The sequence below is a fragment of the Odontesthes bonariensis genome, chromosome 5, assembly GCF_027942865.1.
Source record: "Odontesthes bonariensis isolate fOdoBon6 chromosome 5, fOdoBon6.hap1, whole genome shotgun sequence".
Classification (NCBI taxonomy): Eukaryota; Metazoa; Chordata; class Actinopteri; order Atheriniformes; family Atherinopsidae; genus Odontesthes; species Odontesthes bonariensis.
In genome coordinates, this window is record NC_134510.1 from 25,443,305 (window position 1) to 25,458,643 (window position 15,339).

General features: G+C 43.0%; 2 protein-coding genes across 8 annotated transcripts; one reads left to right on the forward strand and one right to left on the reverse strand.

The window, feature by feature from the left end:
• Nucleotides 1-283: 283 nt before the first annotated feature.
• On the forward strand, nucleotides 284-9,080 carry cnot3a (CCR4-NOT transcription complex, subunit 3a). 7 transcript variants are annotated; one of them, XM_075465648.1, is made up of 18 exons: nucleotides 284-620; nucleotides 1,249-1,319; nucleotides 1,505-1,572; nucleotides 1,669-1,743; nucleotides 1,847-1,936; nucleotides 2,525-2,653; nucleotides 2,851-2,946; nucleotides 3,062-3,281; nucleotides 3,378-3,511; nucleotides 3,715-3,771; nucleotides 3,904-4,825; nucleotides 4,916-5,021; nucleotides 5,127-5,268; nucleotides 6,137-6,302; nucleotides 6,616-6,817; nucleotides 7,561-7,693; nucleotides 7,770-7,895; nucleotides 8,007-9,080. In XM_075465648.1, the coding sequence occupies exons 2-18, from the start codon at nucleotides 1,295-1,297 to the stop codon at nucleotides 8,103-8,105; spliced, it is 2,790 nt and encodes a 929-aa protein (XP_075321763.1). In that variant the 5' UTR covers nucleotides 284-620; nucleotides 1,249-1,294; the 3' UTR covers nucleotides 8,106-9,080. The 7 variants fall into 7 exon arrangements, with proteins under 7 accessions (XP_075321763.1, XP_075321764.1, XP_075321765.1 ...); XM_075465649.1 differs by having other exon boundaries at nucleotides 6,619-6,817; XM_075465650.1 differs by having other exon boundaries at nucleotides 6,137-6,293.
• A 706-nt stretch (nucleotides 9,081-9,786) lies between these two features.
• On the reverse strand, nucleotides 9,787-15,238 carry prpf31 (PRP31 pre-mRNA processing factor 31 homolog (yeast)). The gene is made up of 14 exons (XM_075465653.1): nucleotides 15,061-15,238; nucleotides 13,713-13,928; nucleotides 13,553-13,613; nucleotides 13,314-13,397; nucleotides 13,116-13,213; nucleotides 12,701-12,807; nucleotides 12,347-12,516; nucleotides 12,102-12,259; nucleotides 11,925-12,014; nucleotides 11,607-11,734; nucleotides 11,198-11,270; nucleotides 10,326-10,454; nucleotides 10,137-10,235; nucleotides 9,787-10,047 (listed from the first exon to the last, which is right to left on the reverse strand). Exons 2-14 carry the CDS (start codon nucleotides 13,926-13,928, stop codon nucleotides 9,937-9,939), a joined length of 1,524 nt encoding a protein of 507 aa, XP_075321768.1. The 5' UTR covers nucleotides 15,061-15,238; the 3' UTR covers nucleotides 9,787-9,936.
• Between the last annotated feature and the right edge of the window lie 101 nt (nucleotides 15,239-15,339).

The following is a 15,339-nucleotide window of genomic DNA, read 5'->3' on the forward strand; positions in this document are numbered from 1 at the left end:
TAATTCAGTTTGCATATTGGTATTATACACACAGCTTTTTGGGTTGATGTTTTTTACTTTAAAAACATCTGCTTAAACATTACAAACTTAATTCCAGATGGTGTGTTCCTTTGTTGAGCTATTTATTGAGCTACAGTAGGTAAATAAATATACATTGTTTCATGATAATAAAATTCTGGAGCCTTTATGTGGTCAGTTGTCATGACAATATGGTTCCACAAGTGTACCGAAGGGTGTCTATCTACAGACGAATGTAAAATGACATGTTACGATTTGGGAAAAATATTCTGAAAAGTGGGAGGACTACTATCATAGAAACGTTAGCGGCAGTTGTGGCTTTGTGTCGGTCATAATTCATCTGACTGCTGAGCCAATGGTTGATCCTTAGTACAGCGGATGTCTTGCATTGACAGGCGTGACTTCTGTCCAATCAAATCTGTTAGAATAGGTTTAGGGCGGGGCCTAAAAGCGGAGGTGGGATTTTAGCTACCGTCCATCTTCAGCTACGCTACAGTGAGCGAGCTTGTCGAAAAGAAAACATATTTTGGAAGTGAAGAAGACTTTCTGGAATAAGTTTTGGCTGTATTTGAAAAAAAGACAAACGAAACCCCATACCCTAGGTAAATGTCGTACCCAAGTATAAATCTAAATGGTTGTGTTGACCCAGTTTCCCTTTTTCCTAAAATTGGCTAGCTAAGCTGCTAGCTAGCATTTTATGCATTAGCTAGCCAGGCAGTTAGCCCTGTTAGCTAGCATATTGACGATTAGAACGGATTCTGTTATATTGCGCCTTTCATAACGCAAACACACACTATCAATTATATACCGGACCCCAGAGTAATGATGCATGAATACGAAATACATCAACATGATCTCGGGCGCTTGTTTTGAAACGGGCGAGTGAGTAACCGAGCGAAGTGTTCGAGCTAGGCAGCAGGCTAGTATTAACGTTAGCTCGTTAGCTGGCTAATTTTAGCTGACAACCATATCTGTCATATTGGTAATGTTATAGAGTTGATTTAAGTACATGAAATATGACGACAGACTGATGATTCTGTTCAAGGTTTGGATGAAAGTGCCTAAAAATATGCAGCGGCTGGGTTATTTGTGCTGCTAATGTCAACCGGCCAGCTTGATGGAGTTAACGTCAGTTTCACTCGCTGCAAACGGATATACTGATTCTCCTGTTGGAGGGATTTTGTTTTGTTTAAAAAAATGAATCGATACATGTTTGTTTTGCCTACATAGCCAACTGTGTGACAGACGGAATGTGGACATCGTCGTAGTCAGAGCCATGGCTGACAAGAGAAAACTTCAAGGTAACACTGCTGGTGAAGCTGTTCATGCTGTACAGGATCAGTCACGCTGCCCAGCTTGCCATTGTGCACTTAGCCCCAAATTTCGCCTACCTGTGTGATCATTGTTTTTTTTTTCCAGAGTTGTGAGGGATTTTCTTGGTGTTGCATGAATTTATGTGAGATGCTATTTTGCCACATCTCTGCAGGTGAGATCGATAGATGTTTGAAAAAAGTAGCGGAAGGTGTGGAACAGTTTGAAGATATTTGGCAAAAGGTAAGAGATTGTTTCATCAAGCTTTTATGATGTTCCCTGTTGTGGTAACTGAAGCAGTAAATTATTCTGTGTATCGCTCATTTGTGTACATTTCAGCTCCACAACGCAGCCAATGCAAACCAGAAGGAAAAATACGAGGCTGACCTCAAGAAAGAGATAAAGAAACTACAGGTGAGACAAGTTCACAAGGAAGCATTTTCCCTTATCAAAAGACTCCTCATAAAATGTTGATATTCGTTTGTTGTTTTAATGTTCACCTTCTGTGTTCTTTCAGCGATTGAGAGATCAGATAAAAACATGGGTGGCTTCAAACGAGATCAAAGACAAAAGGCAGCTAGTTGACAACCGCAAACTTATAGAGACGGTACGGCCCTTTTGTGTTTCACTTTTTAAAAAAAGTTTTGTGGTCATGTGTGTCCATATAGCAGTTTTCTCTGGCAGTATCCTTGACAAAGCCTTATATAAAATGTTCTTACACACGTGAGGGTTGACGACAAACGTAGAATGCAGTATTGATCTGCTCCAACAAGTGCTTTTTGTCGATTTTCTGATCACTTCCGTCCAACATATCACACAGTTCTGGCTTTGAATAGTGACATGGCTTTGTATTTTCTTGGTTACGAGTGTGACAAGTTCTGCCCGTGTGAATGGTTACCTGAGAAGGTACAAATTTAAAAAAATAAATTAATAAATGATAGTGCTCTTCTGACAAGTTGTGAGATTTTCAGTTAGAAGTGCTCCTCGCCCCCTCACCAAAAGGGGGCGGAGCACGCTGAAAAAGATACAGAGTGCCGCTCTTCTTACTCAGGCAGCCGCACATGCTCTGCTCTAGTTTTGAATGATTGAAAAAGGACACTTTTTTGTGAAAATGCTATACGGACACTCAGCTTTGTAGACATTATCTTTGCTAAATTTGAGTGAAAACGAGGCCCGTGGGATGATTTTTCCTTAGCAAATGGAGCGGTTCAAAGTGGTGGAACGTGAAACTAAAACAAAAGCCTATTCTAAAGAAGGCTTGGGGCTCGCTCAGAAGGTGGATCCAGCTCAGAGGGAAAAGGAGGAAACGGGACAGTGGCTAACGGTAAAACGGCTACGGTTCTCTCTTTGCTTTTTCAGTCAGATTCGATTTTTTTTTTGGTTTCATTTAAAAGCAAAGAAACAAAAACAAAGCAAAACGTAAGAGTAAGTAAAAAAAAAAAAAGATTCAGTTTCCTTAACATCTGTACTTTTCCATCTCTTATCGCTCTCTCCTCCTCCCTCCTTCTTCTCCATCTACAGAGTACGATAGACACTCTAAATATGCAGGTGGATCAGTTTGAGAGTGAAGTGGAATCTCTTTCAGTTCAGACGCGAAAGAAAAAGGGCGATAAGGAGGTAAGTCTCTCTGTCTCTTTCTTTTCTTCTGCAGTCAGACGCTGCTGTTTATCCCTAATACAGTCTCACAAACATTTGATCATACCACACACCTGTATTCTTTTTTGTCATGTAGAAGCAAGATCGTATCGAGGAGCTGAAGCGGTTGATTGAGAGACATCGATATCACATTCGCATGTTGGAGACCATTTTACGAATGCTGGATAATGACTCTATAGCAGTGGATTCAATTCAAAAGATCAAGGATGATGTAGAGTACTACATTGATTCCTCCCAAGATCCGGACTTTGAGGAGAATGAGTTCCTGTATGATGACTTAGACCTGGAAGACATCCGTGAGTACAGACGCGTTAGGAGGAGGGTTGTGTTTGTTCAGATACCCGACATGTTGGCGACGTCATTCTGTCTGTCTTTTTGTGTGTCTCCTGCAGCTGCAGCATTAGTTGCAACTTCTCCATCGGGTCAAGGCAACATTGAAGATGACATGTATCTCCACTCTAGCAGCACTCCCACCTCCACCACCTCTTCTTCACCTATCCCTCCTTCCCCGGCCACTTGTACTGCCGTAAGTTTCGTGTCGTTATGTCGTTGCAACTTCTGATTGGGTGTTAAAGGGATGCTGGGCATGAAAAGTTCTTCTGACACAATATTACACATTTCCCTTTCTTAAGTGTGTATTTAGTTTCTCCCCTTTACAAGTCCCACTGTGTTATAATCAACTGGCTATTTCAAAGATGGATTGTCACATCAAGGTATCTCTTCCTATAGGAGAACTCAGAAGACGATAAGAAGAGGGGACGGTCGACAGACAGTGAAGTTAGTCAGGTGAGAGGCTCCTTATTTAGCTCGTACCATTTCCTGCATATTTGGGCCTCCATAGATCAAAGTAACTACCTTGGTAGTTTTCCTTTGAACAGCTTTAATTGAGATGCTTCTCTCTCATACTTTTGTTTTCAGTCGCCTGTGAAGAACGGCACCCCATCCTTGCTCTCCTCCTTCTCTTCTTCCACCACTTCCGGGTCCTCTTCATCCTCCTCCCTCGTGTCCATGGCGAGTGTTGTCGGAGGCATTCCCTCGGTTCCTACGAGCAGCAGTCTTATAGGAAGTTTCAGCAATGCAGTGCAGCAACATCAGCATCAGTCTGCACAGCTGCAGCAACAATCTCAAACATCAAACCAGTCGCAACAGCAGCAGCCTCCTCAGGCAAAACCTTCTGTCCCTTCAAACAACACCCCCAGCCCGCCCAGCAACCCTCTTCTGCCAACATCCACTGTCCCATCTCTCCCTACACCCAGCACACCCAGTTCATCAGCTCCCAACTCTCAGTCTCAGCTCACATCTGGGCCCTCGGTATCCAGTTTGGGACTCGGCATGGGGCTGGATTTAAGAAAAGGCAGCATGACGGGGACCAGCACTGCCAACCAAATGCCAAGTTTAGGCCTCGGTGGCCACCCCACTCCTTTAAATACGATGGCAAGCCTAATTTCAGTGTCCACACCTGCCCCTTATGCTCAGGCAGCAGCATCAGGAGGCTTGGGTCTGAGCAGCATCACTCAGGCCAGCATTTCAGTGGAGAGCAGCACTTCCATCCCCACCTCTGGCTCCAGTGGAGTCACCACCAATGGGGCAGGGACTGGGCTTGGCTTGTTAGGATCCAGCCCGGCCCACAGCTCACTGAGTGGCAGTATTTTGGGTCTGGTCCCTGGGCAGAGTGTGGCCCCTGGTACATCTCAGGTGCCTCCAAGTTCTGCAAGCACTACCCCCGGAGTAGTTGGCTTGATGGGAGGCAATGGAGGAAGCGTCGGTGTGGTTGGAGCAGTAGGAGTGAATGCTGCTCCTGCAAGACCGCCAAGTGGACTGAAGCAAAATGGAAGCACAAGTAGGTTAACGTGTCTCGTCTTTGTGTAGCCGTTTACTTCGAGTTTTCTCTGTAAAGGATCCCTCCAACCTCTCCCTCACCTGCCCTCAGGTTACAGTGCTGTAGTGGCAGAGAGCTCCACAGAATCAGCTCTAAGCACACCGAGCCAGTCACAAAGCAGCCAACCCTCGTCTCTCAGCTCCTCAACCAGTCAGCCGTAAGTCGTTTGTTCTCCACTTCCTCTGAGCCCTGAAACTCAGTGTCTAGTTGTTCATGCTTGTTCTGAGTTTTGTCTCTCTGCTGCTCCCACCCTGTGGCACAGGATGGACAATGGTCCCAGCTTAATCAGCTCCATCACCCTGCCCCCCAGCTCTCCGTCCCCCTCTTTCTCAGACAGCACACCCGGCGGAGGGAGTCTTCTCAACGGACCCCACTCCTACACGCAAGCTTCCGAGGGCCTCAAGGTGAGCCAAGCCACATGGTTGATAAAAGTTGCCGCCATGTTAACCGGTCAGATTTTTGCCCGGTGTTGCAGCAGCCTCCTTAAATCTGAGCGTAGATTTAAATATGAGATGAGACAAAACTGCTAGAGATGGTGAATAAGAGGCTTTGTCAACTAATTATACAATAAAAAAGTTCTAGCTTTTCTTGTTGCCTCTCTGGCAGTACTCAGTACTTAGATATAATGAGAATATGAAAGTGTCTGTCATTGCTTTAGGTCATTTAATGATTTTCAGGGGTGACTGAGCTCAAACAATAGACTTTTCCCACAGTAAACATTTTGACTTGTCCCAGCCGGAAAATCACAGGTGGGACTAATGTAGTTAACGAAGGCTCACTCCCCTTAAGTGTCCCAGTAAGCCATGACTGTCAGCAAGACTCCGTAATGTGTTGATCCTTTGACTTGCCCATCTAAATTGAATGCAGTCATTTTCAAATATGTGAATTACACCTGTGCCTTCCCTGTTAAAAGGTGAAACAGTATATTAAAACACACATCGTGTCATTGCAAGATGTTTTTGAGCTAAACACAACACAGGCAGTCAAATAGAAGGAGCAGTCATGGATGGAGTAAAGATAGAAATTTTGCTAACCTACGTTAACCAGCAAGGAAACAATTCAAATGAGCTGATTTTTGTCCATTTGGAGGGTCATTAATATCTGTGGCTGGCTTTGTTTGAAAATTTTTAAGAGATCCTTCTGTCTTTGAACTTAAAGTTGTTGAAGGTTGACCGTGCAGCTGTGACAGACACGTGTTATTTTGACTGATAGTTGGTTGTCTTTCAACACTCAAAACGCTGATAACTAAGTTTATTTGTCTTCCCATTTCAGGTTGACTTCCTAAACCACAGTGCGTTCACATCCACTCCCTTCTTGTTCCCTCCTCAGGCTCCAGAGCCCCTCAGTTCTCTGAAGGCGATGGCTGAGAGAGCAGCGCTGGGATCAGGCCTGGATGGGGAGATAGCCAACCTGCATCTAACCGACAGAGGTCGGAACGGTCAGGCATTATTTTCAAACCTCTGAAGAACAATTTAACCATTAGATTTAGAATACATGATTTCATGTTTAGTAAACCTCAGCTGTTCCCAGCTGGCTGTGGGGTTGGTTTGTGTTTTTGCTACAACGTTTAAGGCATTGCCTTTGTTCCCGTTAACTGTGATGTATACGTAGGTTTCTTCTTTTTAATGAGACAAAGAATTGTTTAGAAGAGAAGTGGAAAGTAAAGGAATCAAGATTAAAAAGGTGGCATTCGACCTGAGGTGATGACTTAACATCTAACTGTCAAAATATTTTTCTTTTACGTCATCCAGTAGATATCTTCTCTAGTTCGTCGGCAGCGCCTGGTACACCCGCCGCCCCTCAGCCGTCCGTGTCGGAGGTCAGCATTCCCCCCTCGCTCGGCGTCTGTCCGCTGGGCCCAACTCCTCTCCCAAAAGACCAGCTCTACCAGCAGGCCATGCAAGAGTCTGCATGGACACACATGCCACACCCCTCTGACTCTGAGAGGATCAGGTGAGGGCATCACATTTGTCCCAGTCAGCAGTGATGAACCCTTTATGACTCAAACCCCCCCCTCCGAAGGACAAAAGCCCAATCGAGAATGTTGTGTTGATGTCACACTGTTAAATTTGGACCATTCAGGGAACATGCCGTGTAGTTTGGATCCCACTTTTGCTGATGCTGCAAGTGCCAATCACATTATAAAATGACAACACGGCCAAATGTTTTTGGAAGTTTCATAATCGGTTTACTTCAACAAATGTGTCATAAAAGGTCGTCAGTTTACCGGGGTCCCCAACGTTCACAACCTTTATATCTGTTTTGAACCATTTACCCCGTGGCTGTTTTTTTTAGATGAGGCAGTTTACAAATGAACGTATTTGTGACCCATTTTCAAAGATGCACCCCAGCAGGAACGACTGGGCTTTGATTCCCACAGAGAAGCCGAAGTGACATCTTACTGATGTGGACCAACAGTGGCTGGTTTTGGTCTTTTTGTGACATTTGTCAACAATAACAAAAACGCAGAGCGATGCCAGTCTCGATGCAGGGAGATGACACTCAAACAGTATCCTTGAGTCAGAGGTTTAACTGTGGTTTGTATTCTCAGGTGGATCTTGCTGGTTTGGCTCAAGAGAAGCTAGTTAATTTTTTCATTCTTTACAAGTGCATCCAATGCTGGAAGTAAATGATGTAAAGGAGCTTTGATGAGTTCTCTTCACCTATGGGTGTCTGTTTGTCTTTCTGTCTTTAAGACAATACCTGATGAGGAATCCATGCCCCACTTTGCCCTACCACCATCAGGTACCGCCACACCACTCTGACTCCATAGAGTTCTACCAGAGACTGTCAACAGAAACTCTCTTCTTCATCTTCTACTACCTGGAGGTAACTCTGCACCCCATCAATTAGCTCCCCGTTTCTTTGTTTTTTCTCATGTTTCGTCTTTTATTCCCTCTCTCAGGGCACCAAAGCTCAGTATCTATCTGCCAAGGCTCTGAAGAAACAGTCATGGAGGTTTCACACCAAGTACATGATGTGGTTCCAGAGGCACGAGGAGCCCAAGACTATCACTGATGAGTTTGAACAGGTGCAGCTTCCGCACATTCACAGCACACCGAAACATTTAGACTCCCTCACTGACGTGTGGTTTGTTGCTTGCTCTTTATTAACGGTCATTTGTGCCCCGCTGTCCCCCCAGGGCACTTACATTTACTTTGACTATGAAAAATGGGGCCAGAGGAAGAAGGAGGGGTTCACCTTCGAGTACAGGTACCTCGAAGACCGAGACCTGCAGTGACGCACAGAGGGACGCAAAAGGACAGAGAAAGACAAAAACGTGCTGCTGTTGACATTCCGAGACTGAACTCCAAACTGTGGATAGAGATTGTGATGTGTAGTAGAAACCCTCTCCTGTAATGGAGACTGGTGTCTGTATAGGCTGCATCTCAATGTGGAGCCCTCGTTTCTCGTGTAGTGCTTTGCTTTTGACGAAAAAAACACAACGAAAAAAAAAGAAGCGCCCCGTGGGTTCGGTCAAGCGCACCGCGCTGCACGAGCTGGGAGGACTCTCGTTGGAGATCTGCGTTTGTGCCTGTCTGTGTGCACACTCAGTATGTGGCATTAGGAAAGCCTACCCCATGCATGTTTCTCATATTTTGTTTTCTTTTTACGTTTCAACTTGATTCTATGTACCACCTACCCAACATGAACCTGGAAGCCTTTGACTTGACACGAAAACAAACCTTGGATTTGGTTGTTAAGCTGCCCATCTTGTATTAACTGTAATTTTGGTGGTTTAGAATGGGGACGTACAGTGGACATTTAGTCATGGTGTGTAGGAATGGCTTCTTTTAAGACCCTACGATGCCCGTTGAATATGGTCACTATTGAAGATAGTGAGCAGTTATCAATAGTTTTATTGATATTGTCTTGGTCGATTAAAAACGTGATTGAGAGTGACCACAGGGCCTCTCCCTGTGACAGGGAAAGAGTCCTTATTGGACATGGATTAAATTGCTATGCAATTGAACTGGTCTCTGACTCCCTCTCTTTACAAATAAAATGTTTTTAAGTTAACCTGTCAAAGATATTATGGCGCCTTCATGTTTGTGACTACTTAATAAACTTGTAAAATAAATTTAATATTAGGGTTTGAGACATTTTATCTACTCTGTTTGACTCTTCCACCTTTTAAGGGATTCTCGTCATCCTTGAAGCAAAAAAAAAAAAAAAAAAGTCCACGCAGTGTGAAGTGAATGTAATTACACCCAAGTCACCTCTTAACTCGATGCAAAATACACACGAGCATTGCATAATAAATCTGAGTTTGGATGGGTCAACTTTCCCACCTTTTTCCCTCTGTTACTTTATCCTGAAATCCACTGTGTTCAGTTTACCACCTGATATTTAAGTGAAGCCCCTACACAGCGAGTGTGCACTGATCCAACTGTTTACATGTAGAGATTAAACAGAAACACTCAAATTCTGGTGGTAGATTTAACTGGAGGGGCAAGTAGGAAATATCTTGTTATTCAGAAGAGTTTGGCAGTCTGAATGGGCGGTGTTGAACTGAATCAGTTTTGTTTTTTTATTTAAGCAACCATGAAAACTTCTGTGCTGCAGTTTACATTGTGTGTGATTAGTTTTCTGGCTGTTACTTTTATTTTTGTGGGGGTGGGAGGCGTTACGAGAAGGGAAAACGCAGCAAAGTTCTGAGATCTGCCTTTTATAGATTCTATTTTTGGGGCTTTTAAGGATTTCAGAAAAAGGAAGGTCAAGTTAAGAAATTGCTAAATGTGAATTTCAAAACATTTATCATCACAGTTCTGCATGGGAGATGTCATGAAATGGGGTTATAAAAAGGATTGTACAATTTCAATAAATACTTTTAAGAAATGACACAGTGTGTGGTGTCAAGTCCTGTCGTTCCCACGAGGAAGAAGGATTCAAGTGAACTAATAAGGAGGGGCTGCACACTCTGAAGTCTATACTTTTTATTAAAATGACTCAAATAAAAATGACAATCAAACACAGGGTGAAGCACATAAGGAGACAAATTTCAAATATACCATCTCTCTCCAACATTGAGTGCAATTGTCCGTGTGCAGGATGACCGAATGTGTGTGTGTTCACTTGGTTTCCTTCTTCACTTTGACGAACTCCGCCATGTTGGAGAAATATTTCTGGTTGGCTTCAGCCACCTTCTTCTCTGCAGCCTGTGGGTTCACGATCTCCAGCCCCTGCAGACGAAAGCAGGATTACCGTTGGCTGAAACCAGCCGGTGCAGCGCTCAGAGGTAAAACACTCAGCCTGAACTTCTCCTCCTTACCTGGAGAGGGGTGAAGGCCACACTGGAGCTGATTCCTGAGGAACGATCTCGGACGGTGGACTTTCCTCCGTATGTCATGCTCTGCTTCTGCAACGTCCTCTGTCGCAGACGAAAGAAAGCATTGTGCAAAGATTGCAGATGAAGAATATAAAATGAGGTAGAGAGAAAAGGATTCGGTTATGAGTTTACCTGCAGCGATTTGGAGATCCTGGCCTTGGTGGCCTCGTTGACCTGAGCCTGCCGGACTCTGCCGCTGCCGCTCTTTCCCAGCTGACCCAGACTGAAGCCCAGATCCTCCTGATAGGCATCATCTTCAATCTGCAAAACCACGTCAGAAATCAGCACGAAGTCTCAGCTGTAGAAGCCATTTGTTAATACATCCAAACCTGGACTCCTAAGTGTGTACTTTAGGAGTTTGCTACAATTGACACTCGTCCATTATGGGTCAAAGAGCTTACTATGTACTTACCAGGCAAAGAAAATGTTGTAACCTACATTGTAAATTAATCTGAATTTATACTTTAATACCTTCAAAGGACTTTGAAGGAACCAAGTGCATCAGTACTTTTTAAATATTCTTAAGTCCTAAAGATATTCCTACTGTAATGTATTTTAAGTGGCAGGGATAAAATTCCCAAATTATTACTGGAGCAGCTTTAAAAACAGAGGAGCTCATCTTGTTGTAAAAAAACAAATTCAAAAAGACACTGTTGTAAAACACAGACTCATCTACAAGTAATGAAATGATAGATTTATACTTTCTTTGTCATGGGCTTTGTTCAATAAAGTTACGTTTTTAAAAAAGTACAAAAAAGGAGATTTAATTTCCCCCAATCAAAGACTTTGGCTTCATGCCCTGAAAGAGAAGCTTTCCGGTGTCATAGTCACTGCATGTTTACAGTATTTGTAGCTTTTAAATAACCAACGTACAAGAAGTGAGGCAAAGACGAGAGTCAAATAACAAAACCAACTAAACAAAAACTCACGTAGTGCAGGACTCCTCTGCATGAAACATACATTTATAAAAAGAAAAAAGCAGAGCAGAGAAAACGTCCACAAACCTCTGCAAAGGTCATTCTGTTGGCATGTTTCCTGATCTCCGTCAGCCCGAGACGCTCCTTCATCTTTCGATACCTACAGGAAAAGCGAGAGCAGCGTTTTGTTACATCAAATAAAAACATCAATTTATATCAACTCATCACATTTTGTTTCTCTCACCACATTCAGATTAAACAGCCGCAGGTATGAGCCGTTTCAGATGCGTCATGAAACTTTATCATTTCAAATGAACAAATATCGATGAACACGAAGGCAGAGCTGATCGTTTACAACAAGAGTTTAATGTTTAACAAAGAGAGGTTGAGAAAAAAAAAAACAACATTTTATTGGCCGGTGAAAACCTGGGTCTGAATGGGTTAAATGCAGCCCTGCTGGGCAGGACGCCAATTAGGTGAGCGACGCATCGTTTACCTCCTTCCTCCTCTCTTCTTCCTCTGTCCGTCCAGAGGGGCTGGCAGTGGTTTCACCTGCTTCACTGGTGGAGGCTCCTGCCATTTATCAAACTTCCTCTCTATCTCTTCTTTTAGATCATAGCCAACCTGCAGATATGACAGAAAGGTTTACACTTAAAGGTTTGGCACCCTTCAAATATCCCCAAAGACGCAGACTAAATATACTCTGCTTTGATGCAGCCATTTGTTCAGTGATAAATATTCCTCATCAGGGCAAAGAGGTGTACTTCTGCATCTGAATTTAATGAGCATTAATGTGTTACTTTGAGATGGTCACCTTTCCATCTGAACTCTCGTGGAAACTGTCCACTCGGGCAGCCAGAGTGCATTTAGCAGAAACCAGACGAGCCGCCTTCCTCCTGAGATCCTGAGGAGAGTTTTAAGAAAAAGCCATTAGCCAACAAGCCTTCTAAGAAACCGCTTTCATGTCGTTTATGCACATGTGTTCACTGACAGGTGGCAGCGTCTGCACAACATCACAGTGGTAGATGAAGCCGGTGTGGGGAAGCAGGGAGGTGCTGCTGAAGCCAGACAGGGTTCTCCTCTGAGCTCCCAGCAGCATCAGGTTACAGGCCGGCATCTTTGAGAGGTTAGTGAGGCCGCCAGCGATGCCTACAGCCAGAGAGGAAAACAGAGGCGTAAAATAAGGAAGATGAGCATCAAATAAAATGTGTGTACGGCCACGATTTTTCCTCTCACCCATGATCTTTGCAGCAGTTGATGCTCCGACAATGACGGACAGGTTCGGGGCAATAAATGACATTCTGGATTCTACATATTCATATATCCTGTGTTTAGACTGGTTCAGCTCCAGAGACATGTCACAAGCCTCCTCCAGCTGCTTTAATTCATCCTCATTTAGCAATGACCTATTAAGAATGGTGGAAAAAAAAAAGAGAAAGAAAAGAAAATCAAGTTTTAGTGCAGACTTGGCAATGACAAAAGAGTTGGACGGACCAGAAGCTTCAACTCTCACAAAAAACAGTGAGGGTGTCGACCTGCCAATGATACTGCTTTATTAACAAGTTACAACGGATTATGACAGAGACTCACCCCTGTGTGGTTGACGCAGTGACACTTACGACCATAATAGTGGCGTTGGTCAGGATTTGCTGCAGCGTTTCATTGTTCTTACATTTCTCCAGATTGTTGCCCAGTTCCTTAGAAGGGACCACGAAAATAAAGAGAATACATGATGTTTAAACCAAATGCAAAACTTTATAAAAAAAAAACAACAAAAAAAAAACCTGCATTGGGTAAAATAAAAGTCATGCTTCAGAACTCTTCCTGTGTTGCAGGTGGCTTTCACATGGAGCCAAAAGGCTTACAAAGCAGTAGGAAATTACTTAGAAATCTTCAAACTGACCTCTTAAATCAAGCTAAAGATTAAAAATAGTTTATAGTCTTGCAAAAGTAGCAACTAATATGCTTGTAAAATGGGTTCATGAATCAAAATATCTCAACTCACTTTGACCGTGCGCATGTAATCTAAAGAATCCGGCACCAAAGACTCGAGCTCTGGAAACCTCTTGGAGTATTTGTCCCTTGTGAACTTGTGAATGATGTCTGAAAACAGAGCAGAGACACGTGAGAAAACTCAGGCTCGTGCAGAATAGAGCAAAATTACTTCCGATTAGGTTTCACCACAAAGAAACGGCCAACTCACTGAGCTCATTGTCGATCTCCACTGTGAGGTTATTGGCCGCTACGATCAGTCTGTACTCTGGGTCGGACTCCACAGGGCCCGAGACTGAAAAGGAAAGAGAAAGGAGTCGCACCAAATTCATTAAGATCCTTTAATGGGAAAATCTTTAAAACCTCTTTGTAAAGTATGTAAAAAAAAAATATATAACTGAAGGAATGATGAAATGCGACAAAGAAGAATCTCCAAAGGATGACACTCACCGTCTGAGTTCTTGCGCTGCTTTCCTATGTAATCTGAAATTTTGTCTATGATCTCTGAAAACTGTACACACACACACACACACAAAACAGGGTTATAGACCAGAATGGTATTATTATTGCGAATATTATCGATTATGATTCTAAAAAATAAATCAATCACCTGTTTGCTATTGCGGAGCTTGGCAATGGACGCAACACTCTCAGCTTTACTGTAATCCATCTCCATCTCCTCTGGAATGTCTTCCAGCCCTACGTCCGTCCTTCCCTGGATCCCCTCTCCATCACTCTCCCCCTCCTCTCCCTCTGGATACAGCCCGTCCTCCCCCTCATCTCCAGCCTCCTCAAGGTCAGCCAAGAGCTCATCTGCCAGAGACATCTGCAAGTAGAGACAGCCATCCAACACACAACTGTTATACACAAAGATCCCCGTTGTTCACGCTGACTTCATGAAACACAGACATACAACAGGTGAAGTACAAAGCGAGATCAGTGGCTCTCTTAACCCGATTAGATCATTATGGCAACATAGATTGAACTCATAACCTGCTCTGGAGCAGTTTATTCTTCTGACGATATCCCAGATTGCAAACTTATTTAGATGTGGTCAGGGAGACATACTGAAAGTTGATGTCTTCGCAGATCTTTAAAACAAATAAATAAAAATTGCAAAATCTGTCAACAAATCAATTCTATAATCTACTGCTGATATATCTGACACACAAGAAAATAAATTAGTCTCAGTCAATATATCAGACATAATCAATAGAATTTCACTTCCATTTAGTGAATGACTTCGCCTCATTCAACACATTATTACGGGACAGTGTCAGAGATAAAAATGTACTTCTTTTCAAGCTAAAAGGGTCAGAGCTTTATGTGCAGCCGTCATGACAACAGCAGACATGTATAACTGTAGCTCTTGTTAAGAATGAGAGTCAGGTGTACCCATTATCTCTGAGTGGAGATTTAGATTTTATTTGGTCGAGCTAGCCAAGACAAAGTTTGCCTGGCTGTGTTGAACTTGCTTCATAGTACATCTCTCTGGAAATACAGTTTAAACAATAAAAACGGCTAAACAAAAGGAGGTTGAAACGACTTCCGAACCTGAAAATCTTTTAAAAGAAAACCTTTAATTAATTTTTCTTGCACATATTAAAAACATAAATAAAAGATTCCCCTTCCAAAAATGATCATGTTTATTATCATCATAGTATCAATATACTTCCCAAACGTGGTTAAGGGGCAAAAGACACACAACAGGGTCACAGGAGAAAAAAGAAACACATTTTCAATCACATGAAACATGCAGATCCCCTTTGTAGTAGGTAGAAAGTCCCACAGAAAACATGGTCACAGAAAAAAACTAAAACAAATTTGAACACCGACATAATACTGAATTGCTATTTCTGACTGAGACATGTATCAGCGGCTGCAACGTTGTTAGCCGACTAGCTTAAGCAAACGTTTATTGAACGTCACTCGACACTTTATTAGAAACGTTAGCTTACCTCAGTGGTTCAAATTCCAGCTAACAAATGAGAATAACCAAAAGCCTCCTTAGAAAGCTAAAAAAAAAAAAAATCTTCTTCGTGCGGACACAATTAATCTTCCTGCGGTGTTTACTTCATCTGCGTACAGCTTGAGTTTGTGTTCCAAAGCTGTATCCCTGGGTCGCAGGTTAAATACGTAATGAGCTTCGCAAGGCTTGATGGGAAATGGCGTCAATGCATGGCACAGACTGAGATGCCCTTTAAAGAGGGATGAAAGGGGACAGGCTTGTTTTCTTA

Coding starts and splice junctions, on each gene's coding strand:
- prpf31 (XM_075465653.1), bottom strand. CDS start 13,928: ATGTCTCTGGCAGATGAGCTCTTGGCTGACCTTGAGGAGGCTGGAGAT. Junction 11,271..11,606: donor AAGAAGAGAGGAGGAAGGAG/GTAAACGATGCG, acceptor CTTTTCCTGTAG/GTATCGAAAGATGAAGGAGC. Junction 10,455..11,197: donor ACAGAATGACCTTTGCAGAG/GTTTGTGGACGT, acceptor GTGGTTTTGCAG/ATTGAAGATGATGCCTATCA.
- cnot3a (XM_075465646.1), top strand. CDS start 1,295: ATGGCTGACAAGAGAAAACTTCAAG. Junction 1,320..1,504: donor TGACAAGAGAAAACTTCAAG/GTAACACTGCTG, acceptor ACATCTCTGCAG/GTGAGATCGATAGATGTTTG. Junction 3,282..3,377: donor CTTAGACCTGGAAGACATCC/GTGAGTACAGAC, acceptor TGTCTCCTGCAG/CTGCAGCATTAGTTGCAACT.